General features: G+C 50.9%; 1 protein-coding gene across 1 annotated transcript; it reads left to right on the forward strand.

The window, feature by feature from the left end:
- LOC131215162 (A-kinase anchor protein 9) lies at positions 1-27,582 on the forward strand. The gene is made up of 13 exons (XM_058209547.1): positions 1-72; positions 4,469-7,351; positions 7,425-7,568; positions 7,713-8,033; positions 12,289-12,414; positions 12,496-13,671; positions 14,737-14,904; positions 15,853-15,909; positions 17,160-17,354; positions 17,431-17,976; positions 22,652-23,317; positions 23,468-23,503; positions 24,140-27,582. Exons 1-13 carry the CDS (start codon positions 1-3, stop codon positions 27,515-27,517), a joined length of 9,768 nt encoding a protein of 3,255 aa, XP_058065530.1. The 3' UTR covers positions 27,518-27,582.
- Positions 27,583-27,735: the final 153 nt, after the last annotated feature.

A 27,735-nucleotide genomic window follows, 5' to 3' on the forward strand; every position in this document is an offset into this window, starting at 1 on the left:
ATGAATCGGTTAAAGTTGAACCCCCTCAAACTTCCGCCTAGCGGAAGACGAACGGCGGCGTCCGATGAGAAGGTAAATTTCGGTCGTAGAGCACCTCGTATCTAGCGTTTTGGCCCCAGCGGTGGGCTCTCGTTTTGGATTCAGACACTGCATCGTATGAAGCAATCGCAAGCCATTTGCAATGGGGCCGACCGACCGGGTTGTGTGGCAAACTAGAGCACGGTTCTATTTTTGGGGCCGTTTCGGAATAGTGCGTACGAAACGGAACAGTCACTAACCCGCGGCCGATCGGTGTGGCCACCGTTTGGCGACGAATTTTGCGGACAATCTGTTCGTGCCTACCATCGGTTGCCTGGGTAACGGAAAGTCGATGCTGTGGCGATGCTGCGAATGTGTTCCGTTGCCGATTAATAGAAAGTGGTTCCGGTTCGGCGGATATCTGAAGAAATGGACAACATCCGTTTACTTTTGTATTTCTCTACATAAGCGACTCTTTAATTACGGCCACCTACGGGTGATGTGAAAGAAAAAAGTTGGATAAAGGATTAGATAGGAAGCTACTGGTCAGCTACTTTCAGGGTATCTTTAACCTGATTTTTATTCTGCATTCCCTTCGGCAACACACATCGCAAACGCGCCAGTCTGTCCAGTCTTGTATGCGGCCAACGGTCGGTGATGGTCGACGCGGCATTTAAAATTTATTGTTCATCACTCTTTGAATGACACGGATCGGAAGAATGCCGCAAGAAATGCTGACAATCGTGTGTGAACCTATCAAAAAACCCATCAACCCGAAGGAAACTGTCGGGAATGTCCCACCATTCGATGCTTTGCAATGTCCTCTATCGACATATCCGGTGTGAGACACGAGCAACGGACAGGAAACACAAGAAACGACGGTTCCCTTCATCACCGACATCCGCCAGCGACGAAAGAATGCTCGTTCGCATTACACTAATTATGTTCGAGTGTCAAACGCGCTGTGAAAAACCGATCTACGCTTCTCACTCCTGAGTCGGATTTTCCCCCTAAGCTTCCCTCGATTGGAACCTACGTTCCTCGATCGTCTACAGATGTGACCGCGAACGGGAGCCAACACATGGGAAACAAACATACTTGGAATACTTTGTACCCGAAACATCACTTGCGGCTACCCGCAACCGGAGTTTTTACATTTCCCCATCAAGCGGGAAACCTGTTAAACAAGTAAATAAACAACGATGCATTAGTCCGCTTCCGACCTGGAGAGAAAAGAAACTTGAACAGGCGCTAAGTTTTGCGCGCCAGATGAACATAACACAGCATGGGAATACATCATTTGAAGTTCCTCCTCAGCATGCACATTCAATACGAAATCGGTTTGGACCGGGAATAGGCAACGCACAAAGTCGATAGGCGGTCGAAAATTGACTGTCGCATGCGGCGTTCGACCGTTGGGTGTGACGATCGTTGTGCTCCGCTTCGTGGGACACGCGACCGGCCATTAGAAAAGCATTTGTTACCCACCGTGAGGGTCGTTGGGTGGCTGTTTGGTGTGTGATTTATGAAACCGATCCGCTCCATCGGTTTGCTGGCTGGCTCGCTGACGACGCCGTCGGTTCAGTCTGGTTCGGTTTTAATTTTTGTCAAAAAGCACGCCAATCGACACCGCGCCTGTTCGGGTTGCGGGGGAAACCGTAACGAGCATATCATGCTCCGAACGTATGCGGTTCTAATGGGCCACAAAATAGTGCCGCCAGCTGGAAATGCGATACAACCGCGAGACGGGCGTCATCATCTAAGGCGGTGCGGTGTCTGGTGTGTTGCTCTATAAATAGGCGCAATCCTGCGACGACAACGTTCCGCGCGGTTTTCCGGGTCACCGGCTGGAGGTGCACTGCCGGGAGGTGGAATGCAAGTGTCCCTCAAGAAGGACACACCACCTCGTGGACGCTTGATCGATTCGAAGAATTCCTAATGGAAGATTAATAGCTTCGGCCGACGGCGGCATATTTTCTTGTTTGTGGCTTCGATTGGGCGTCTGTTTTTGGGGGGAGAAATTAAAGATCTACACTTCCGACGCTGATCGCTACCTCTCAAGTTGATCGTATTTATGAAGTAGCGGTAAAAATAAATGGCTCCCGCGTGTGCGTCTTACGGTGACGGGGGAGATCGTTTTCATTCATCAAACGAAGCGTGGCCCGCAGTGGCACTACACTTGTGGGCCATAAAGGTAGACACAGTCGGAAGCTGGGAAGCCATTAGGGTTTTAGTTGGTACTCGAAAAAAACTGTTTTAAATTTCATGCTTTTGGTGGTTTTCGGTTTCCATTTATTTTCACCATACGGGGTAGGATTTCTTTTAAATAACTTATTTTACTAGTGTTTCTGGCTTAACGGGCCATGATATCTCCTTCATTCTATTGAAGAGCGAACGATGATTGAACAGCCTGTGGCTCGTAACGGCCCGGCTCCTCGACTCGGCTCGTGATTCGTGTCCTAAGTGGCACATGGCTTGAGACAGATCGACAATAGGATGCAAAAACATAACAAGAAAACCTCAAACAAACAACCGACGTGTCTTCAATTCGGCGCAACACCGCGCGTTCGGTGGCCGATGGCAATCGCGCTCCATCGAGAAACCCGACCGCGACACACACGCGCGGAGATTCCCGATTCCGATTCTTCGTCCGTCTGCTCAGTTTGGCGGCGAATTTCGTGAAGAAAGCAGCCCTGAGTGGTCTTTGCACGTGTGCACGTTCCGCCGGGTGAGTCACACCCCGGGTCGCCCCGGATTTCGGTCGATTAATTGCTTCCGCGTGATCAGTGGCTTTCGGTGGGTGTTGACAAATTGTGTCTTCAAGCGCCGAAGATGCCGGATGGAACTGATTCCGTTCTACAACGAGGCTTAAAACAACTGTGCAACTGCGTTATGCTGGCTGGTGCCCCGACCAGGGCCAAGTATCAGTTCCCTTATGCAACAGATACGAAGTCGCACGCCCAGGGAACCGACGAATAAAAGTTAACCATTCCGCCGCTTGCATTCGCCGATTGCGGTGCGCGGTGCTGCGTGTCGGTTAAAAGCCCCTGACGTGGGCTCTCTCGGGTACCTGTGCGATTTGAGATACGCCGAGTTCTAAATTTAACTAAGGCTCTCGGGGGCAGAGTGTGTTTAAAGTTAGTGTTTGTTTGCGAAAAACAAAACACGAAAATATGCGCCTTGGAAGTGTAACACGCGCCGGAAAACGGTGCTGCAGGAAGAGGCTCGGCCCAGAGGGAAAGAGGGGAATGTGTGGTGGAATGCGCGCGTTTTTCAATTGTGGCGCTTGGGGCCGGTAGTGGAAACACGTGTTGGGCAATGTGTTGTTGAAGTTTGTTTTTGCTTCGATTTGAAGTTTTCGTGTTCCGTCGCGGAGATCCGATTACACTCAACAGCGAATGGGATTGGTATCATAACGAATAAGGCTTTCCGATGTTACACGTGTTTTCGCTGAAGTTACTTCAGTTTGTTAAGTGCAGCCCGTTTTTTGCTTAAATTATGCGATTCGTTGTAAAGAGCGCACAGAGCTCGAACATTGAGTTTATCTCTACTAATGGGCCAATTATCATCGATTAGGCACCCGAATTCGTATCGTATTCTGCCCTTCGTTTCGTTCCCGGTGCCCTTCAGGACCCTGCACTGGATAGGTAGTGAATGGAGAGCACTAAGTTTGAAAGGGATTTGTCTTTGTTTCACGATCGGGCGGGCGAACGGTTCATCGATTTAACAAACCCTGGGCCCGGGGCCGAGGTTGAAAAATCGCCACCGGTTATCCACGGGAAGTTCGTTTAGTGGCCAAATCGAAACGAGGCCACAGTGAAGGAATCCAACAGTTGAGGCACGCGAATCGCAAAAGTTAACAAAGTAAAGGTTAAACGCGTTGTAAGGATAATGGCCTTTGGAAGGAGAACTGGTGCCTTTTCCGGATTGCATGACACCGATCCGCCGGTTGATGACAGGTGTGGTGTGTGTTTTGGGTTTTATGGGGTTTTATTTGTTGATGGTAAACCTCGCTTTCCGATTTGTGGACGGAACGCAGTAAAGAGAGATGCTCTTGTGACCCAAATATGGGGTCTTTAATTAGTTTCAAATTATGACCCGATAGTTTCTCTCCCTGGTTGCTGTATTGTTGTTCTCTTTTACTGATAAATCATGAGGATGATTCTTATTTCTATAATTAATCCATCGACCAACGAAACACGCGATATTGGCCACATTTTAAACTTCTTGTTGTGCCCAAAAAACATGACTTGAAATTAAACGAATGAAACCAAAGTTTTAATGTACGTAAAAATGCTGGCTGGCTGATACTATCCTGTGGTTGGTCGTATATTTGGTTCTAAATTTACGAACCACGCTACGGTTGACCTTACGCTCCTGCAGGCGTGGTTTGGCGCATTCTTAGCAAATTCCTAACTCATTCTTTCTGTTCGTTCTACTGACCACATAGAAGGACCTTCCGGTTGGCGCAGGTGGCACACGGTCCCAGGCAAACAGCGGTTCGAACAGCAGCGACAGCCGCAGTCCGGCTGTGGTTCAGTCCAGTAAATCTCCGTCCAGCCGCACGGAATCGTCGGTACGGTTCCGGCTCGAGGAGGACGAAATCCTCGGTGGCAGCGGAGAGGATCTGAGCAGTGTGAGTAGTGCCAGTGCGACACCGGGCGACCCCACCGACAGTCTGAGCGCGAACGACAATCATCATGATGACAGTTTAGAGATTATGGAAGAAATAGTGGTGCCGGCCGACGATGACGAAGACGAAGGCGGTGGAAGCAGCAGCGTGCGTAGCGCCGTCCATGGCGAGCCGGAAATCAGTGACAGTAGCGTATCGGAAGGCGTAGAAGTAGCGCCATTAAATCGATTGCACGCCCCAGCGGTCGGTGGTCAAGCGAACGAACGGAAGCGTCAGTTGTTTGAGATCGGCGGCGACGAAGATTTACTTCCGAGGCGCGGTTCGTCGTCGGCAACGCCCGGTGACGGGCTGTTCGATATCGACCGTTTGCAACTGTCGGGAGGCGAAATTGCAGCACACTTTCAGCCGGCATCGGGCGGCGGTGATCATCGAAGTGGTGGAAGTGCTGATCGGGATGAGGATGTTGCAGATGATGATGACGATGAATACTCCATCGATCAGGTGCTGAACGATATCGAATCAGTGTACTCGGAAGGATCGGTGAAAGTGAGCCAAAGTGGAGGCAGAGCGCAGTCGCGTGTGGCGCCACTGGAAATCGGCAAAGGATCTTCGCATCCGGCGAAGGAACTTTCGCCGCTTCAAGAGGACGACGTACTGATAAACGACTTGAAGTTAAACTTGAATACGTTCCGGCAACGCTCGCGCGCCAATCGGAAGGTTGACGGTCTCATGATGGCCGACAGTGGAGCTCACGACAGTCAGGAGGACACTAGTTTGAACACGACGAATGACATTTCGGATCTCGCTAGGGACACGGAAAGTGAACGGGTGGGAAGTGTGGAGTTCGAGGCGGACAGTGGCTCCGGCGGCGGCGTTGTGAAGATGAAGCTTACTGCAGAGGGACGCAGTCGCAGTGTGGAGGAAATGGGAACACGGCCGATGATGGCCGGTACCAGTGATACCGTCCGGGGTTTCGCCAGTCTTGGCCCGATAAAGCTCGGTTCGAACCAGGGCTCACCGGCCGGGGAACCCAGCTCTTCGTCTTCCGGCGCAAGTGTCGTGTCGGACGATTTGCGGGAAAAGATTCTGTCCACGAGCAAATCGTTCGACGAGGTCAAGGCCCAGGGGGGCGAGACGCTTGTGGAGCATAAAGTGGATGGAAGTGAGAAGCGAAGCGCTGGGGAAGGACACACGAAACAGATGGAGCGGGTGACGGTCGAGTCGAAGGAAGCGCTCGAGGACATTTCGGAAGAATCGGAACACACCGTCGAGCGGGAATTGGGAAGCACGGATGACGAACGGCGTGAGGTGATGGCGGTTCCGTTGACCGCCGTCCTGGAGAGAGGCAAAGAGATGCGCACGATTCTGGAGGAGAAACTGCTCGGCAGCACAATCGACATAGACGAGGACAATAAGGAGAACATTCCCGAGAGTGGCGGCGGTGGCGGGTTTGAGTTCGAGAGCGTCGTGAGTGTGAAGATGTTTCAAACGATGGAGAATGAAATCCGGAAGCTGCAGGAACTGGTCACCACGAAGGACGTGTTGTTGGAGGCGTACACGCGGAGGGAGTCTTACAAGGACGGCAGTCGAGCGGATTCGTTACTGCGTGAGCAGCAGTGCCGTTCGAACAACAGCGAATCGGTTAGCCTGACCACGACCAACTCCACCGAGTACCGGCCGGTGCCGGGCGAGCTGGAAGCGGCCAGCGTGCTGGAGAAGGATCTGCACGGGAAGATCCTGGAGCGTAATCAGTGGATCCAGTTGCTGGCGGATAAGCTGCGGGAGTCGCTCACGGAACGCAATCAACTGCAGGCGGACGGAGAGCGGTTGACGACGGAGGTGGTCCAACTGAAGAAGCAACTGTCGGACGCGGTGGAGAGCGTGAAACTGAAAACACAGTGGGCTGGCGTGCGCCCTGACCACGAGAGCACCAGTGGCCAGCGGATATCGGAGATCTCGATCGATTTGGTGAGCGAAACCGAAGACGGCGGAATGTCCGACTTTCCCGAGGCTTACAATGATGATCGGCCACCGTCGGAGCGAGCTTTCGAGATGAATCTACACCCGTGCGACATCCCGGATCTTAACCCCATGCACATTCCACTGAAAATCTCCAAGCAGCTTGATCAGTTCCGGCGCTACCTGTCGCCGGAGGAGGTTCGACTGTTCAACATGGTGCAAACGAAGCTGGACGAATTTCTGCGCCAAGAGCTAGAGAAGGCCCGGGAAGCGGACGAAAGCGAGCACCGGGTGCTCCGGGAACAGGTGCAGCTGGAGCGGGCAGAGCGGGAACAGGAAACGAATCGGTTGCGGCAGATGCTGGGCAGCGTCAAGGCGGGATCGATTGCGATCGACGAGCTGCGGAAGGAGCTGGAGGCGCGCCACACGCAGGAAATGGCCGACCTGCGTACGTACTTCGAGAAGAAGGTGGTGGAGCTGGAGAAGCACTACTCGGAGGAGGTATTTTCGCAGCAGAGCCGCCGATTATCGAACGACGATACGGCATCGGAAATTTCCGGTGCAGAAGAGTTTCCGGAAGAGAACGGTGGCTACCAGTCGAAGCACACGAGCCCCCGGCGCAAGCACAAGGACGATATCTTCCTAAGTCCCACGCACCGCAAGATAACACCGACGACGATCGATGCGGCCGATGCAGGTGGTGAAGAGGTCCTGGTCGTGGAAATAGTGGAAGAACCTGAGGTAAGCTCCCATCCAGATTTCTGCCGAGGGGTCTGAGTCATTAATCTGCTTTACGTTCCCCCTTGCCCCGTAGCATCGCCATCTTTCAACTGATGAGTTGCGGGAGTTTTATCAGCACAAAATCAAGGAGATAAAGCGGCACCACGAGCGATTGTTTGCGAACCTGCACGAGAAGCTGCGAGCGTACGAGACGGCGGAACAGGAGAAACAAATAGTGGTACGTTTCTTTCTTTCCAATCACCCTAATGCACGGTGCCTTGGAAAAGGCCATTTGCATGCACCGGAATGCTCATTAAACGTTCGTGTGGAAGTTTGTAAGTAACCTGTGGCCGCGTGGTTCTTTCTTCTTACCATCTTATAGTCTAATCAAACGGAACCCACCTTCACCACCATCACTCCCCATACACGACCGGAGCACTGCTCACCATTGCTAACCAATCTTCCGGCGGAACTATCGCTGCCGGTGGCCGCCACGATCGGTGGCGCAGAGCTAACCGCTAACTCATCCGCTACTAACACCACCATCGTGGAGCAACTGTCCACGCTAACACCCGCCGCCAACGCGCTTGGTGGATCAGAGGCGGATCTGCAGGAAATCATTGTCGGGTACGAGCGACGCCTTCAGGAACAGGTGGCCCTGGCCCGACAGGATGTTCTCAAGGAGCTAGAAGTTCAGATACAGGTAAGTTTGTGGACTTCCGGTTACGAATTGCATGCAACAAATCGCTGCGTTGTGTGCAACTAACAGTTCAGTTCAGCTCCCTCTGGCGGAAATTCATTGAAAATGACATTTTGAACGAATGGAAACGGTTAAAGACATACTGATAACGGAATGATTCATCAGACCGTGCGAAACGGCCGCTATCAGTTATGCTGGATTGTGGCTCGTTCGGGCCAAACAGCAACAATGGACAGGTCATATTTTTGCGGAACCTTGGTAGTGATAAGAAAGGATTAACTTTCATATCAGGCGTGCTAACTGGTTTAGTGTTGGCTGAGCTCGAAACACTGTTGAATCAGTGACGATGTTACACATTAAAGCACTTTCGAGTTTTTTTCCATTCTAATCGTTAAATTTGTGTGTATGGTCCAGACTCCAGACCATTTCCGTCACAATGAAATGAATCTCGTTCCAACATAGTCATCTGTTGATTTGATGGTGTGTCTTCCCTATTCACACTGGCTCATAAATGACCCCTTTGTGTGGCACTCAGCTTTGGCTGTGTGTGTTGCGATTGAGCCGTTCGTGGCCACTCAAGTAGCACACGCAGTCGCACGGGTAGGGGATCGCAAGCCGCTAGGGGTTCGTATTTTTAGACCGCATCCGAGGGAAGAGGACCGCTCTGAATGCGGAGGAACCCAACCGACAGTTGGGTTTTGAATTTTAATCAAAGCGGTCAGAGTGCGTACGCTTCGTGCGGTGAAGTCTGCCTTAGGCTCCCGTTCCGCACGTTCAGTGAATGTTCAATGAACCCCAGAGCACGTGCGCTGGTGCTTATCATGGTGATCACTGTTTAATAATAATGTGGCCACCCTTTAGAGTGTGATAAAAAGAAGCTGAAAATTGAGTGAACAGTGGATGGACTTTTGCAGGTGTTGACGGATGGTACCGAAAACCGAGTGAAACTTTGTGAGTGTTTGATCTTTTATCAAACCGCAACCTTAGTCTGGAGACTAGGTGTCTCCTCTGGGTGCTGGTATTTCGCGCGGGATATTCAAAAATCAGAAAGTCATCGTCAGTACGTGTGGTCGTGGTGGATTTCGCGTGTCTGGCCGGTCACAGTGAGCGCACGCATTTGGGAAGGGTCAGCCCGCGATATTAATAGAATTTGTGGTCTGTTTGCAAATAAAGCGTGTGCCGCTCGAAGACGCAACGCGTGCATTTGGTGACGGAACAGTAAAGGCAAGTAAAAGCCGAGAGGGCTTGGGAGTTATCGGCCACGCTTGAATATTGCTCTTAAGGCACACTTTGCTATTTATCAGTTCGTGTCCCGTTCCCAGCACGCAAGAGCGCGGCGAAATCATTATTGTGTCGTCATGTGGCGACCATTGCAGACGACCGTGACGTCATATGGGTCTCGGGTGTTGTTGGATTTGAGCGATAGGAACCGAAATGTTTGGTAGAACCCAGTCAAGGGATGGTCTAGAACAACATTTCTCTGTGAATCGTTCTTTGCTCGCGACGGTTTTTTCACCGTTCCTTCCGGATTTTTGGGGCCCTGCCAAGCAAGTTAATCGTTGGTTGGGCAGAATCATTAAAAAGAGCGCGGTAAGAGTTTCACTTTAACCCTGATCGGATTTCAAGACCAACGGCTTCAAGGCAGCAAATCACGCTGGGGTCCCTGGGGTATCGTTAAAGATCTCCAGGAAGCCCCGGAGGATAAACAACTCCCTCTTGCCTGCCTGGTGACGAACATAAATGCTGACATCTCGATATTCGTGCTGTTCAATTGAGAATGGAGCGGTTTTCGGGGAGCATGTCCCGTAATTGAAGCTACACTTCCGTCGTTCTATTTTCCCGCCCGGGCCGGATGATTTGGCCCAAATCTGTCACCACGAAATATGGTGCGATGTACGTAGCGACGTGAAATTAGTATTAATGAGGGTAGGACAAAGTGACAACAAGTCGGCGCGTAATGAAACACCTCCAGAATGCGGAGAACTTTCGAACCTTCTGCGTCACGGAAAGATGCTTCCGGTGGGCGGTCGGCCGGAAGTCTCGCTTCGGGCGGAAATAGAGTCGTTGTACTGGGGGAACGATATAAAAATAGCGTTACAATTACTTTCATCGCATCGAGAAGAAAGCCATTAAGCCGATCAATCAGGATCGATTTTGAATCTCCGTCAAAATTCACAACGACGCAGCACTACTTGGCAGCGATTTTTACCGGGAATCCACTTGAACGGCTTTCCATTAACGGTCCCAAATTGGCGAAGCGAGCATCAAGTATTTCATTTTGATGTTAAACTCAAACGAGAGGCTACACGGTTCAATGTTGGTTCATCATCGCGTCTCAGACGTCAGCACATTCGGTAACCTTCGCTACCACCGAAACGTAGTTTCTGGTTTTGTGTTTCGATTATTTTGAATTATTTATTTTCTCTCTGCATTTGTTTACATTAATATGGATCTCTGGATCATTCGTCACTTTCCAGCGGATGTGGATTGTGGTTTATTTTCCGTGTGATACACCGTGAGGCTGTGCGAGTGCTACAGAATCGCGACGTCAGCACGCCACGCCACCAGAGTGGGCAACATAATTTGCCACAGCAACGGCGCGACAGAAGAGAGATCATAAAGAACGCGTCTGAAGCGGGGATTAATGCGACACGGATGAAATGTGCGGTACCTCGTCAAATGCCAGTGCAAGCCGAGGATCACGTGCGGTCGCGAGTTGTTTTTCGCTTTTAGCCCTTCCGACAGTCCATGTCACGACGGCATTAGCCTGTTGGAGCGGAGCACTCTTGAACAGCATCAAATGCGTCTTCCGGACGTTCGGTAGCAGCTCCCCCCCTTACCATCCGATGGGCTGTGATCTTTTGCGGAGCACAACGGACCCGGGATGCTCCTATGCTGCTAATGTTGGGATGATGCTGCTGCTGATGCTGCTGCTGATGCTGCTGCTGATGCTTGCCGCCGTCAAGCTGCAGGCTAAATTTAGCGGGTAGCATGCCTCTCAGTACTCGGTTGTGTTCATTCTTCGAAAGACGGTCCCATCACTCGCACTGCTGCACGCACTCTCGGGGATGCAGTTTCACTCCCGAGCGTTCGCCACATCTACATTCCCCAGCATCGTCCAGCGAACGGGCTTTTCCATTTTATCCCGGCCAACATACGGGCAACATGTGATACAGATCAATGGATGCTTTCGAGGAAATGCAGCCGACGCATTGGGTTTTCAGTGGGGGGGTTTCGTTCGAAGGGGAACCTTTTCGAAGGGATAGATAATTTGGTCCAATTTGGAAATGGATTGTCAGAGACGGAGGCTGCCGCACCACCGCAGCTGTTGGGTTTCATTTCGGTCGGATTTCAGGCGCGGACAGCCTGCGGGATTTTGTTTTGATTGAAATTACCGTCCCATGCCAAGGTTCGGAACTGATTGTGTGTGTGCGTGTGTGGTGTTTTTATTGTGTTGAGTGTGTCTACTCCACTCTAATCCGCTCCAACGCACGAAATTGAACTTAGAAATTGGAATCGGGAAAACGGAGTATAAGAATTCGTTCTTCTAAAAATTGTGAAATTGTCAAATGGGTTCAATTAAGATGGGTTAAAGGGCCAAGCCCGCAAATCTCTGTCTTAGATCCGGTCCTGACGACTTTAGTGCACCCGACTTTGCTGATGTTTATGCGACTGTTTACATCGTTCGGTGATGGTAATGGTTCTTGTTTCAAAACATCGGGTCATCGAGCGCCACATACTCCGCGGCTAACGAATGTTGCCGTCGTATTGTGAATCAAGCGCAATGCCCTGCGTTGTGGCCACAGCTCTGTCCGTCCATCGTTGCGCTGAGTATGGCAAGGGCAAGCAACCCCTTTCGGTTATGGTTCGTACTCAATTGTATCGTATTTGTTTTGATCACTATCGTGCATCCCAGACTCCGCCATCGCTACGGACGCCACGTGGTCGGCCGGGCAGTTGTTAGGGAATTACTTCTGATGCGCGGGCTAATGTTTACATAATCTTCTGCGCCATAGAATAGGGTTAACGTTGTTATGTTCGCGTTTAGCTTATGTCGGCCATCGCCATTGAAAAGATCCATTCCTTCCATTGTAATTCTTAGCATCTAGCATGCGTTCACTTCCATAGAAAGCTCCAGTTTAATCATTTATATCTGATATCAGTTGAAGAGGCACCTTTCTTTCTGCAGCGAAAATATCAAAAACGTGGAGTTAAAGGATCATTTAAAAACTATTTTGTTGCTCGTTTACACTTGCAGGCTCTACTGTCAGACACATCATTCGAAGACAGCCACTGGCCTCCGGAGCTGGTCTTGCTGCGGGAAAAGTTCACGGCCAAAAGCCAGCTAGAAGTCGCCCAACTGCAACTCAAACATGAGGAAGAGGTGTGTAGTTGCTCTGACTTGAAAACGATAGAATCGCGAGCCTAGAAGTAATGTACCGTCCATTATCCTTCCCTCCGCCAGATGGCCCGCATGAAGAACGATTTCGAGAAGCAGCTGCAGCGGAAGCTGAAGCGTCATACCACCTTCGACTCGACGCGTGGTCTGGACAAAATCATCAACGAGCGTGATAACCTGCGCGAGCTCTCGTCGACGCTACGCAACGTGCTGGGCAGTTTGGCAAAGTGTTTTTCCATTTGCGAAGAAGATCTCAACGCGACCGTGCTCGAGGAGCTGCAACGCCACCGACAGAACGTTTCTCTGGCAGCCAATGCAACCGCCGATGATAGTCAGCTGCTGCTCGACGATTCAACCACCGCAACTGAGTTCAACCTTACCGACGTTTCGGTTTTATCGTCGTGTAGAGTGCTAAAGTTTGCCCCCGATGTTTCGGGCATCATATCGATCATCGATGATCCGTCACTGGTGGAGTACGTGACGACGAAGCAGCGCGAAGGTGACGAGCCGGAAAATGTGTCGCTCAATCTGGAGGAATGTCTCGAACGGCTGAAAGCGGAAGCACTGAGCCTGCTGGCACTGTCGGAGCGGTTGAAGAAGAGCGCCCCTGAAGAAGTCGCGCCTCCGTCGGATGTGATCTGTGAGAAGGGCGACAGCTGCGAGGAGGAAGATGGCCTAAAGCGAGGTAACGTACAGCAACCGGTGAAGCTGGAAAGTACTCGGTCACTGGATGCGAATATCGGTCGTCAAGCGGTGGCGCATGAAACGGTGCCACCGGCAGCCGTTAACGGAAGCCTCAGTTTGCCGATCGATCTCGCCGGCTTGCAAGTAATGGGAGAGCTTAATCTGCAACTGCACGAACTTAAGAATCGGTTGCTGAAATCCGAGGACGAGAGAAAGGTACTAGAACACGAACTGGCCGAAGCGCGTAGCAAGCAGAGTAGCTTGGTGAGCGAGCTGTCGGAAACAAAGCAACACCTACTAGAGCTCAACAGCCAGCGGGTTGAGTTTAGCGAGGGTTACGGCACCAACGCCCTGCTGCCGACGGCCAAGCGCGTGAACAACACGTTCGTCGAGCTACAGGAGCGGGCCAAAGCGATGCTCAGCAGTACCGCCGATCAAACTGCCGAGCAAACGATCGAGGGTCACTCGGTGCTGGTGCAGATGGTGGAAGACTTTTGTCGCGAAGGAGAACGTTACATGGAGGATGGCAAGCGCGACCGGATGGACCTTCAACTGCAGGTAGGACCAGTATTACATGAAAAGACAACGACAGCTCACTTGAAGGGAAAACTATCGTACGTCAGTGGCTAAAATTTAACGAAAAAAGATTACATTTTACCGGTCTGTTGTAATGGCTCGTGACCCAGAAATGTCACCACCGGTTCGCAAGCGGCGCAACCGTATCGTTGCCCCATATAGAGTTCCGAGTTTTTCGAGCACGCTTTGAACGGCGGGCGACCATTTTATAATCATTTACTGGAGTGTAATGGAAGAGTGTCAAACGGTGTTTGCGATGAAAATGTAGCGACAACGTGTCACGGTTCGGCGCGCCGGTCGACGCCGGATGATAACAGTGCCCCCCGGAGCTAAGGTCCGGGCGAGTGGAATCCACACCAAACCTAAAGTTGCTTGGGTTGTTTGGCATCTTCAGTGTTTTTGCGTTTTTCGCCCGGAAGTGAGTATAAAATCTCGACCGACCGGCGCTAATGATGGCAACCAAGCAATGACAGCGTGTTTTTCCGCGCCCTCTCGCCAAACGCTCGTTCGCGCTCTCTAATTTATTCCTCCTGGCCGACATTAAGTAACCTTTCCGCACCGGCCGGCGGAGTCTTGTGGATTTACTTTCTTCTGCTCACCATTTCCTGGTTCCCGGGCAACTCTAGGATGGGCGTTTATGCCAACAGACTGTTCTGCGTGTTTTTCCCGAAACAAGCTTATCACCGGGATGATGTGTTTTTCTTTGTTCGCTTCCGTTTTCACCGACCATCCTTATGCTTCGTCCTTATTGCGAATGTGACCAAACATTTTCTTTACCATTCAATCTCATCCTTTTCTTCTCCGTGCCCGCTGTATTGTGCTTTACCGTCCTGTTTGTGTGCGAATTCCTGCTGGCTTGGTGTTGTGGTGTGGCTTACATGAATTGGACATTGGACAACTACAAAACAAAAATATATTCCGATGGAAAATCGATCGAACGCATCGCAATCGTCGCCGGGCCGATCTGATTGACGTCGACGCTATTCCGCTCGCTCGCTCTCTCTCTACGGCTGCCGGACTCCAACCCACTATCGTCGCCGGTCGCAGATTGAGGCTGCCGATAAACAGCTTAAAGCTACCAGACAGTTCCTCGAAGATCAGGCAGCCGAACGTGAGCAGGAACGTGACGAGTTCGTGAAGGAAATCGACCGCCTGAGGAGTGTGATGCGCGAAAAGGAGAAGGACAAGGTGAACTTTGAGCGAGCTACCAAAGAGGTAAGTGTGTGCTTTGGTTGGCCGTGGGCATCCTTTTGGGGAGGGCTGGTGTACCGGTAGCCGTTTTTTGCGTGGTTCCTTGTGCTCCTGCTTCGTCCGAAAAGCTTTCGTCATATTGTCTGATACCAGTCCGTGCCCTAAGCACGCCCTGCTGGGTTGGCTGCGTCTGCTTAGCCGCAGTGGAACAACAAATTGGTTTCACATGTAGAGATATACAATATGCTTTCACAATTGACAATCAATAAAAACGTGACCGATGCAGACGTCGGATCCACCGCAAGGGGCGCGCCACGGCTGCACCGCTACGCACTTTCTTATGACTACCGGCACCGCAGTTTCCGTAGGAACAGGGCCCACTTTTGCCGTTTCACTTGTAGTGGGTTACATTACTAACGTGTTGAACACACTCTGTACATTTTGTATTTCTCTCTTTCTCTCTTTCTTTCTCACTACGCTTGCTTACACCGCACTCACGTATTGACTCACAATTCACGCGTTCGGTGCACCTCTGCGAATTCCATCTATACGGTTTATGGTAACGTTTTGCATATGTTTCGCGATTCGCAATAAAACTCTAAACTTGCGTTAAACGTCGGGGCCACTAATGGAATTATCGTGTACCACACAATCTTGACGGACGTGGGAAATCATTAAATGCCCCTAACATGCGAAAAACAACGTAATATTCGCATATCCTTCATATTTTATACCGTTATATTTCAATTATCAATTAATTCATGGGAAAATTCTTTTCCGGGTAATTGATTTTTGGGACTCTTTCCTATGTTGGTGTATTATAAATTTCCCTTTTCCATTACTTGGTTTGTATTATTATGTATTTCTTTTGTTTCTTTACACTTTTGATTTCTCTCGTGTTGTGTCCCCGGGTGTTGTGTTGCTATTGTTGTGGACGACGGGGTACACGCGGGCACTTTTCCACTAAACTAGGATGGATGTATGAGCAGCTGTAGATTTGCCAAAGAAAACGAAGCCCTAGTTGCAAAAGTAAGTGTAGTGTTTAAAACTAGTTTCATAAGTTTGGGTCAACCAGAAATAGTGTAGAGTGTTTAGCGTATTTTGTTAATAGATGTGCTTTTCGTTAAGAAACGGAAACCACATTTTTAATTACGATCGATACTGACTGATAAAATTTTAAATTTAAGAACGCTTCAATAAGTATTAGTATACACGGTATTGGACACATTCTCAATGGTACAGACAATGTTCTGGAAAATTGTAAACACGCTGGCTTCTGTGGCGGATCTCGTTGAATTAATTTTAATTTAATTGCTGGATATACTATTGACTCTGAATTGTATGCTCACTGAAATCATAAAACGCAGAACCGGTAGAGCAGCGGCGCTGTTGGAATATCGGAAATGAAAACTAAATGAACAGCCACGGGCAGAAGAAGAGCGGAAATTGCTTTCCAGCATTGCTGCTGACGATTGGTGATTGGGATGAAATGATAATTGGTTTGAAGCTTAGAATCCTTCTTTTACTGTTTACTCCTGAGCAATAGTCGATCAACACGGGTTGAAGGATTTCGTTTCACTATTAATTTTTTTTGCTGCTATAATTTCTGTTTTTGCGTATGATTTACACAGTACAAGATTTCGACTAGAAAAGGTTCGCTGAAACATTAAGTGCGCTCTTTCGTATCGCATCAGTAGCAATGGACGGAATGGAACCATTAACCACTCAAATTCACCAGAATCTATTAGAGCAGTAGACTTCGTCTTGGCAACGAAGCGCCGGCTTGGCAGCCGTTGTGTTGGTCCGTCGGCTGGACTAAATCTACTGCATCTCCATCTATTCATGCCGCTCATTCATCTGTCATTTCGCATTCATTTTCCACTTTTCCATTTCCAGTAGCGTGGCCACGACCTTAGGATGTACGACCCCCAACTGATAGGTTATAGCTCAAGTTTGCATTTTGTGCGTCGTGCGACGTCCTTTGGCTCGTGTAGCAAAAGCGGACAAGAATCGAATACGTTGTTGTTGTGCCATTGAGAATGTGATGGGAAGAAGTAGAGCTCACGATTGTTGTATAAACACACCAGTAGAGTGCCACGTTATGCTGCCGACGGTAGCTTTTAAGTCGCACAACGCGGTCGGCTTTGCATATTCGAAAAAGGACAGGGAACGACGACCCGAGAAGTTGCGGTACAACATGCACTAACTTATAATAATCACGTCGCGCGTGTACGCCCTTGGGGGGTGTGATATCGATGCGATTGTTGTTGCCCCAACAGCTGGAATCGGTGGAGCTGCAGGTGAAGGAGCTGACCGTATTGATCGCTGAGCGGGACGAGAGGGTGCGAAAGATGGAGGGAGACCTGAAGGATTCCATCGACAAGGGCTTCACGCTGCGAGAAATTATCGCCGAGCTCGAGACACAGATTGAGAGCAAGGCAATTAACGAGCACGTGCTGGAGTTGAAAGTGAAGGTAGGTATCTGCGTTCTACGTACTGTCCGTGAAACTAAGCCAGCCCCAACGACCGCTTTTTGTTGGACTCCCACAGGAACTCGAAAAGTACATCGATGTGCAGAATCAACAGAACGAATCGTTGCACCAGGAAATGGAGAGCATCAAGGCGGACGTCGCTGTCCGGGGGTACGAGGAGAAGATCGCCAAACTGGAGGACGAACTGCGCCAGCGGCAACCGTCGGCCGAGCACAGCATCGTCCTGGAGGCGCTCACCGTGCAGCTACGTGACATTGAGGAAACGTTAGAGCGTAAGACGAAAAATCTCGAAACGCTAAACTCCACATCGGGGGCATCACTCGGATGCAGTAGCCCGTCGGAGGACATATCGGTCAACCAGGACAGTCCGTTACATCGCAAGAGGAGGTCGACGGCGGCAGGCACGGTTGCAGCAGCGGAAAGTGATGGTGGCGGCACCGACGACGGAACGGCAGGAGATAAACCTGCGGTAACGCCGCTACCGGTCGATGAAGTGCAACGCATTTTCGATAAGCTCCATCGCCACTCGCGGATCGAAGATGTGGCCATCAAAAGGATCAACGATCTCGAGATGCAGATTACCAACATTAGAGCGGGCTACGCGGTAAGTGGACTAAGAGTTTTGTTTTTGTTCCTTTCTTTATTTTGTTGGTGGTTCTTGTTTCTTGCGGAAAACCCAACAAACGCTTCCATCAACATTTTATGACGATAAATATTGGCACAGGATGACGGATTGTTTGTGTACCTTCGCTTCACGATGGCAGGGAGTCTGTAAATTGATAAACATTGATCAGTTGTTGCTGATGATGTTCCCGCTGCGCCACGAGAAAGTGCGCCCCAGATCAGTGGACTGTATTTTAAACACTCTACACACTCGCGCACCAAAGTCCTGTGGCTGCGGTCTCTGAACCGGGCCATTTATGAGCACGATGAGGGATGAAATGCTTCTCACGCCACTTTCGAATTGAATAGTTCTCTGTATTGTTGCCATGGCCATGTTGCTGCGTGGTGCCATTCCTGGTGAGGATAGGATTTTTGGCACGTTTCGTCCACGTCGTTCGTCTACGGATCCGTCGATAAGCTGGACCTTGAATTTCGTTATTTTTAGACACCGCAGTTTTGTACTCCTCGGCGATGGCATCGCACTTTGTTTGGGGCCCTAGTTGTTAGATGATAGCTGACCGGACCAAATTCTTCGTCCCAGTGTGTGGTCGAGCACACTTTGCTCGAGGTCTGTGCCATGCTCAAACGTATGTTGCGGGAAGTGTAAACAGCATAATTCACGCTCTAAACCCCGCCTTGTCCGGAGCTGTCAATGGCAGTCGTGAGTAACATCGTTATGAAACGTGGCAACAACTCGTCATCTTCCGAAAGTTCACCGGCAGGGGTCATCGTGCTGGTGTGACATTGGGGAATTTCGTTGTGATGGTCCACTTCATTGCCGTGGCATCGTGTTCAACCGATCCTTCAAATCCGATCGCGAGATTCGTCTGCGGTACTTCAAAATACATTTTCACTTCATCACCAGAAGTGAGCGCTTCTTGGGTGGATGTCGCACGCACTCAACGCGCGCCGCCGCTCAACCGATCGTTGTCCGGAATAACTTAACCTCAATTCTCCACACTTGATCCATTTCTATTCATAAACCACCCGGCCCGGCGGGCGGTGTCTGCTCTTACGCGGCAGTGTGGTTGGAGATCCACGGTGTATGGACGGCGATGATGATGCTTCGAGTGCGTATGATGCTCTCGTCTTTATGAGATGCTCGGAGAAAGTGAGAACGCGCGATCGCGGACCTCGTAGGACTACGGAAATGAACGGAAGCAATTACTACAGTTCACATCTTTCTCTCTCTCTCTCTTCTCAATTCTATATGCCTTCCTACTTGCACTCTCTTTGTTAATCAATAAACGGTTGCGTTGCGCAGTCGCTGAGCGGTTCTCCTGGCCACCATGTTTGCCGGTCTCGCGAGGGTTCCGATGCACTCCGGAGCAGCAGATCCACTCAGTTCGCGTTTAGTGCCCATAAACCGGGGAACGTTTCGTGTGCCGGCCGTACGATCGTCCAACGAGTATTATTTTTCTAATAGTGTACGATCTATCAAAAGCGCGGTTAAAACGTAATGTTAAAAGTCGGAGCGGAAGTCGAATCTATATCGCGCGTGACGTAGCCGGATGCGTGATGTTATCGATATTTCGGGAGATCGTGAGCGATACTCCACAAGATAGTCCTCTGCGTGCTTTTAGACCGACCGAGAGTAGTGGACTTAATTAATCTTGGTTTTTGCAGTGTGACGATAGATACCGGTGCACGCGCGCTCCTCCTAGCGGCGTACGTCAATGATGGGCGCTTATTTCCGACCATCCGACGTCATGTGTGTTTGTGTGATGCTTAACTTGATGGTGGTTTCGAATCTGGCCAATGTGATGACGCGTGTGCTCGTTCCGGGCGGATCGGGTTCTTGTTTGGTTGGTTTGTGGCCAACTCCCCTCGGTAGTATGTGCACCGCGTTGGCGACCCTTCTGTTCCAAAATCCTAAATAAATGGTTTTCCCCCATTTTTCATTCCCCGAAGCGCACTTCATTTATGAGCCGCTTCCGTGAGATGTAATGAAAACAGAGGTTTTGGGACGGTTCTCAGTGAGGGGTCCATTTGTTGATCTCGTCTGTACGATCGCAGTCAGACATCCCGGGTCTGTTACAAACGGATAGAGCGGCGTTGTTGCTCAAGCGTTCCCATGCCTTCGGTTCACTTTTCATCGACCGTTTCAAAGCGGTAGGTCGGTGCAATGGTTGTGCGCATTTATGCGACTTACACCATTTCCATAATATTGTTGTAGGATTGCCACTCCAGGTTTATCGGGGAGCGTCTGGAGTTGACCGGGCAAAACAGACTGGCTAGGACACCCGGTTAGTTCCGGTTCGGTTGGTCTCCGGGTAGCGGAGCTGTCAATGGAACGCACGGTAGTTACACAGGAGACTTTTGCGTGAATGTGAAATGCAAATCACGTGTCCCGTGCCACAGCCCCAAGTGTTGCTTTCTCTCGTTGCTCCAAACCAGTGTCGGCATTCCGAGCGCCGTTCGCTCGCTTTCACCGAGCGATGCTGCGATGGCGAGAAAATCCCCAAAGGCCCCCTTCCGTATGCTGTCAAAACGATACGTACGAAAGGCGATGAAAGAAAATTCATTTGATGGTCCGCCGGACCCGGACGGTTGGTCCCTGCACCGTACGGAAGGTGGGAAAAATAACAAGAAATATTAAGTGGAATAATCTTTCCAGAGAAATCGAGCAACGAGAAACCCGGTTGCTCGTTGTTCGTGGAAGATACAAACGGATGAATGATACACATTAGAAAAGTGGCCAGTAACAGGGTGCAGAAGGAACCAGCGAAAGTCGTAACGAAAACAGTGGGGCACCCCATTCCGGCGAGAGCATAACGCGCGCGGACGGAACCATACGGACATCACCGGGGTGGGGCCACCTAAGGACGATTCTCAATGCTGTGTCGTGGTATCGGTGGCAGTGATCGGGAGGAAAACATAAATACATAAGTATTTATACAGCTTAGCGGTGAGGCGAGGCAATTGTTGTTTGCCCTAAAAATAGCCCGACCCGGGGAGTGTCTTGTGTTTCGGTGTCTTCTGGAAGCCCGCGGGTATTCGATGTTTACCGCCGGTAGCAGCAGCAGCAGTAGTAGCACGAGCCCCGTCGAAGGCAGCAGTAGACGGAGCAACGGTAGCAGCATCAGTGGAGACAGTGGCGTGGAGACGACCGTGGCCGGTGACGCCGGTTTTAGGAAGGTCCTCCCGTCGGTGGAACCTTTCGGTGTAAGTATTCGGCATTCGGTCATCCGCCGCGATGGAGGCGCCGCACCAATGACGATTTCAATGGGCCCGAAGGACGTTTCCGTGGGTTTACCATCTTAGAGCCGATGTTGATGATAACGGTGACGCCCCAAAAATGTTTCGCTTCCGGCGAGCAATCCAATTAGCGGAACACAAAAGAGAGGCCGGCCGACCGGGTATGGGTGGGCTGATGAACGCGGTGACACCTATTTCGTTGATTAAAATCACATGCCTGTCGGCTTTTGATTGCTGCGGCTTTGGCGGAGGTCGCAAGAGGTAACGTATACTGAATATCTCCTAGAGGATCGTGTCCCACAAGTCCGCCGTGGTCTTGCTGCTAACTTTGCGGCACCAACCACTGATTAAGATATGCTCAGCGTTGATTAGATGCTTTTGTGGTGTACCTTGAAGCTGTGAGGTAACAATTCTTTAATGTCGGTCGATGGGTGCCGCGTGATGGTGCGAGGGTGCCTAATGAATTGCTCGAATGGATTGCCGCAACTGGTAATCCTTGTAATTGCCTGTTGCTGCGACAATTAATGTCCTGTGTCCTTTATGTTCGCTGTGTAAAGCAGGATTATTTGAGTGCGCTTTGGCCCATTATGATGTAGCCTGAAGTTAATCAAAGTCAATGTCAAGTGGTTTCCTGGAGTAATGCCACTGCAAAATACGTACGAACACAGCTGCATAGAACATCTATCGATCCAGAATCGACAAAGTCAATTTACTGTGGAAAGGACTTTCCCAGAACACGTGTCTCTTGTTGGCAAAGGCATTTCTTCAAGATGATGGTACAAGCTCCAGGAGTTAGTTATGAGTGCCACTTGTGGTTTATCCGGTAAACGATACGAGAGCTCTCGTTACTTGCAAATCTTACCATGTCTAGGGCAATGCGGTGCAGCAACATTGTAGAACGCTGTGCTTTCTCGTCTCGAGTTCGGCATCGAATATCGGAAGAACGGAATCGTCATCTATCGACATCCTGACCACCACGCGGTTCGTTTGCATGCGATGCTGCTGCAACTCGTCGTTCGAACCACCGTGCCTTGGTTGCAGCCGTGCCTGTTTGGAATGTTAATCAAAAGTATGTTCGCTGGGTTTTTTTATGCCGGGCTGAGCATCGTTGTGGGACGGTCAAAACTTTGTTTATGTTCTTGACTGGATCTCATGGGAACCCGGAATATTTCGGTGTAAAAATAACCAATCCTCCCCTTCTTTAGAGTTTTTATGCGATCAACATTAATTTCGGTTTTCGGAAGTCGATTCGTTGCGTCTACACGATTGCGATGGGGAACGTTGAGGGGAGCCGAAACCTCGTACCACAGGCATTTAATGTTTACACACGGCCTGTGACCCACTTTCTTTGTGCTGCCAACAGAATTCGGTGTTGAACGATATTTCATTCTCCGGTGTCTGTTCTGCCTCTCCCACAGGAACTGCAGCACGAACGCGATGTACTGCAAGAGAAAATGTCCGAGCAATCGCTAAAGATTTCGTCACTGCAAACCAAGCTGGATGAGCAACGGCTACGGGCGGAAGAGCTGCATCGCCAGGGTACCTCGCAGCTCACGGTGAAAGTTCACGATCTGCAGAACGAGCTGCACAATCTGAAGGAGACGCTCCAGTCGCGCGACAAACAGATCGTGAATCTGAAGCAGTTTCTCGACAACAGCCAGCAGGCGATCGCAAGACAGGAAAAGGAATTGGCGATGAGTCAGGACCACGGCGATCGGGGTGAGCATGAGAAGCGGCTCGAGGCGGAGTTGCGCACACGGGAGGAAGAGGTACGCCTGCTGAAGGATCGCATCAAGAACGAAATGATCAGCAAGGCCGCCCTGCCGGACCTGATGGAAACGATGCTGGCTGACAAGAACGAGGAAATCGATCAGCTGAAGGAGCGCTTGAGTCAACTGCAGTCCGTAGCTCGGGGCCCGACCGCCCCCCACGAGCCGTCAATCGGGACGAAGGACGACGACGGTGGCCGAACGCTGAGCGATGTTGTTTCAATAACGGATTACGACGAATCCGATATGGTGATGCGACGGATCCCGGAACAGAGTACAATGGGAGGCATCTTGGCAGCGCACAGTATTCCAATGGTAAGTGGCCGTGCTTTTGCGAACAGAGTCCTAACGATTGTGTGAGCAAAGGGTTATCTGTGTGTGTGTGTGCGCCTCCCCCCCACTAACACTGTTCCGTTTTGTTCGTGTTCATCGTATTTGGCCCTTCACCCGGATGTCGATGCGCAGATGTTCCTGACCGACTTCGTTACACTCACGATAAAGGTTATGTTTCGGGTGGAGCACTGATTTTATGCGAAGCGCTTCCACGAACTTTCAGTTTATTATTTTTATCTCTGGTATCTGGCCATCCCACGCATTGGTCGCTTTCGGTGGAATTTTCTGTAGCTTGTTGTATGCACTCACTACTCGGTAGCTGTCGGATAGAGCCCCATCTGATTGTCATACGACCATTGTAGGTTGGGAAGTATTTTGCTACAAGCACTGTTCGAATAAATCCCGATTCATCGAACCAATGCAGTTCGACCGTTTATTAGTTTCTACTGTTGATTTATTCGTTGGTGTTCCATAATTCTCCTTCCCTTGTAATGTACTGATCAATTATTTACTCTGTAGTCTTGCCGCTGCCAATTTCTTCTGTTTGTTGAGACTCCTTACAAATCATCCCAATGAGTTTGAAAACTTAATTTTTTGTAGTTTTTTTTTCTTTATGATCGAGGCGTTCCATTGGTAAGGTCTTTTGTATGTAGTTGAGCTGAAACAACCAAATCATAGCGTTACCGACACGTGGCTACTTATTTGTAATCCGGCAATGTTTCACTTAAACTTTGTTTGTTTTAACTTTGTTTTGTTTTTCTTTTCGTTTCATTTACCTTTTGCGCCCCCTGTTCGGCTGCGCAGGACTCTGGTGCCTCGATGCATCCGAATCATTCCAAACAGCCATCCATCCCGCTGCTGGCCGATGGCGGTGTTTTTCTCAGCGGCGGGCCCGATTCGACGATGATGAACTCGATTCCGTTGCGCTCGAACTTCTTTCACGACGTGTGTTCGGCAGTTCCACGGCTTCCGGACCAAACACGAAGCAGTGCACCGACGCCAGAGTGCATCCCGCGCCAGATAAACTTTTCGCTTGTCGAAGCAGAATCGCCCCAGCTCGCTGCCCAGCGTCAGTCAGCCCCGGCAGCACCATCGTTGATGTTTTTCGGTGCCGTTGGTGGAGCCGGAGTCGCTCCACGGCCCCTGCTCCGCGTACAGCGTGCGGTTGTCGAGGAAATCTTCGACGATGATAACGCTGACGTCAATGAGCGAAGTTCGAAAGAAACGGCGGTTGGTTCGCTGACCGAGGAAGAGAAGGTGCGCCTGGAGGGAGAAGTGGAGTCGTTAAAATTAAGCCTAGATAGGGTTGTGCACGAAAAGAACGAAGTAACGGAACGCTTGAAGGCTGAGCTGCAAGAGAAGATCGAACAGATAGCTGATCTGCAGGTGGAGTTGGCGGCCCGGAACAAACTCTACGACGATCTGATGCAGGAGAAGCGAGAGCTTCGGGATGAAGTGGAGAAGGTGAAATTGGAACTGCAGCAACTTGACCAGCAGACCCGCGACATGCAGCAGAAGGATGCCGATCTGAGGGTAGCTCTTGACCAGTTGCACCACAAAGAGATCGAACTCAACGAAGCTAGGGCCGGACACGAGCAAGTTCGGTTGGAAATGGAAAGTGTAACGAAAGAGTCATCCGTACTGCGGGCGGAACAGCAACGCCAGAAGCTGGAAATAGACACACTGCGCCAACAGATCGAATCGCTCAACAAAACCATCGGCCACAAGGACGAGCTGATGGCGAAGCTGGAGAAAGATCTGCTAAACTATAGCAAAAACGAGGAGAAGTATCTCGAGCAATTGCGCTCATTCGACGCCAAGGAGACGGAGTTGAAGATCGTGCAAGGCAACTACAAGGATCGGCTACACGAGATTGAGATCTTGAACGAGGACAATCGCTTCCTAACGGAGGACATCAACCGGTTGAAGAATGAGATAGCACGCAGTAGCAGCTCCCTGACTTCAAACACGTCGTACGTGCAGGCGCTGAAACAGAATTGTGTCAAGCTGGAGGAGGAGTTACAGGATACGAAGGTGCTGCTGACGGAGAAGATGCTCGCCCTCGAGCGGGTTAAGATCGATCTGAGCGGTTGCCAGCGGGAGGTGGAAGATTTGCGGACGATGCTGAAGGAGAAGGACATGGTTATCCGGCAGATCGGTGACGATGGGAACAGTCTGCACGAAACGCTGTCAACCATCCAAGAGAAGATGCAGGAGAAGAACGTGGCACTTAGTGGGGCGCTGCGCGAGGAGAAGGGTCGTAGTGTGCAGTTGCAGGCGGAAGTCGATCGATTGCGAGCTCAGCTGCAGCGCAGCGACAACTCGTCCAGCCCGAAACCGTTCTCGGTGGAGGAAATTGCGGAGCAGCTGGAAAAAGAGCTAAATTATTCGGCTCAGCTCGATTCCAGCATCCTGAAGGCGATTGAGAGTGATGACGTAAACTCGGACGATGGCCGTGAGGAGCGAACTGTAGGACGGAAGACCGCTTCCCGAAAGCCGTCCGAGCTGGACGAATTACGGCAGAAGCTGAAACAGGAATTGGACCGGGGCAAAAAGATGCAGGAGCTGCTGGAGACGGAGAAAGCAAACTCGACCACCATCCAACAGCAGGATGCGGATATCATTGAAACAATGCGCATCCGGCTAGAGGCAGCACTGGCGAACGAGAGTACCCTCCAGCGTTTGCTGGAGGAGGAGAAAACGAAAAACGAGCGTCTGTCGCGGATGGTGGGTGGGTTGCAGCGGACAAAGTCGTTCGATAACTATCTGCTGATGAAGGGCAAATCGCCACAAGAGTCTCCGCAACGGCGCCTGAACCGTAGCAACGAATTCGAGGCGGAAATGGTGGCGCGGTACGAAGCGGAACTAAAGTTCCTTACGGCGCAAAACACCCGCGAACGCGAACGGACGGCCGATCTGCAGCGGGTGTTGGAGCGCGAACGGGAGCGGTTCGAAAAGGAGATTACCGATCGTACCGAGCACGGTGAGCAGGTGAAGCGGGAGTTGAACCGCGTCGCGAAGGAAAAGGAATCGCTCGAACTGGAGCTCGACCACGAGCAGGAAAAGCTCGAGCTAGCACACAAAGAGATCGACAGTTTGGAAAAGCGAATCGGGGCCTTGCAGGAAGCAGAAGCGCTTCGATCCGCACGCCGCGATCGTACCTCGGGCCAGAACTCACTCGAGTACCAGGAACTGAAGCTTCGTCTGGAGGGTGTAGAGTTCGAACGGAACCAACTCCGTGACACGGTGGTCAGCCTCCGTACGGAGGTAGATCGAAGGCGCACGCGAGAAGCCCAGCTGACGGAGGCTCTTTCACGTGAAAACTCACTGAACGCTCAAAACCCAAGCAATTCGGTCGTCCCCGAAGAGTTCATTAACAAGCTGAAAGATCTTAACCGCATGCTGGAAGCGAATGCGCGTGAAAACCACCAGCAAGCGGAATCGCTCCGGTTCATGATGGAAGAGCGGCGGGCACTGCAGATGCGCATTCAGGAGCTGGAGCGCTACAACGGACACACCCACGGGCATCACTATCAGCGAGAGGACCTGGAGGAACGGGCGAACCACCTCTTCGGCAAGTACCTCCGCTCGGAAAGCCACCGGAAAGCACTGGTACACCAGAAACGCTACCTGCAGATCGTCCTGACGACGTACGAGGAAAACGAAGCTCGGGCACTGGCCTTACTGAACGCACAGCTGCCTCCTGGTCAGCTGGAGGTGCTTGCGTTAGCTAGTGGGCCCCGTTCGCTGGACTCTTCGGCGCGCCCCCGTCGCAAATCGTTCCGCTCGATTGTGACGGTTGTGGTAGCGATCGAACGGATGAAGTATCTCGTCCGCAAATGGCACGGAGGCAGGCGGGTCTGTGCCAAAGCCATCTTTTCGCAACCGTTCAGTCCGCGCCGGTCACAATCGGCCAGAACGAACGTGTGGGCTCGTTCACCTAACTCTCACTTTGCCGAGTACTCGGCAGAGGGCGTTGATCGTGGTGCCGGACGTACGGAACGTACCGAACCGTTGTTCGGTGCTGCTGGCGGTCCCGGTGGAGTTCCCGGTGGTGGCGGTGCCTTCGTGAGAACGCTTTCCGTGCCGGTAGGCTCTTCGCCGACTGCGCTACGCATGAACGTAGAGGTTATGGAAACACTTCGAGAGCATCAGCCTGGGGCACAGTACGGCAATCGATAGTGGTGTTCCGTGCCGGGGAGAGATCACCGATGCACAGGAAGGCATCTAATATTATTCTTCAACATATCCTCACCACCCAGGTAGTGATGGTACTACTGCCACACTTTCACCGTCACACTCGCTTCCTGTTTAGGGTCTCGTTTTTGGATTTATCACCCGAGCGAAAGGCAGGCTTATGAGTAATTGGCTCAACCAAGTATTAATTTTCAACACCTTAC

Source organism: Anopheles bellator, chromosome 1 (assembly GCF_943735745.2).
Source record: "Anopheles bellator chromosome 1, idAnoBellAS_SP24_06.2, whole genome shotgun sequence".
Taxonomy (NCBI): domain Eukaryota; kingdom Metazoa; phylum Arthropoda; class Insecta; order Diptera; family Culicidae; genus Anopheles; species Anopheles bellator.

What these genes read in the sequence shown, in the direction of transcription:
- LOC131215162 (XM_058209547.1), top strand. Translation starts at nt 1, where the DNA reads ATGAATCGGTTAAAGTTGAACCCCCTCAAACTTCCGCCTAGCGGAAGA. An exon ending in AAATAGTGGAAGAACCTGAG is followed by an intron (nt 7,352 to 7,424) that starts GTAAGCTCCCAT and finishes CTTGCCCCGTAG; the next exon opens with CATCGCCATCTTTCAACTGA. An exon ending in TTGAGCGAGCTACCAAAGAG is followed by an intron (nt 14,905 to 15,852) that starts GTAAGTGTGTGC and finishes CCACTAAACTAG; the next exon opens with GATGGATGTATGAGCAGCTG.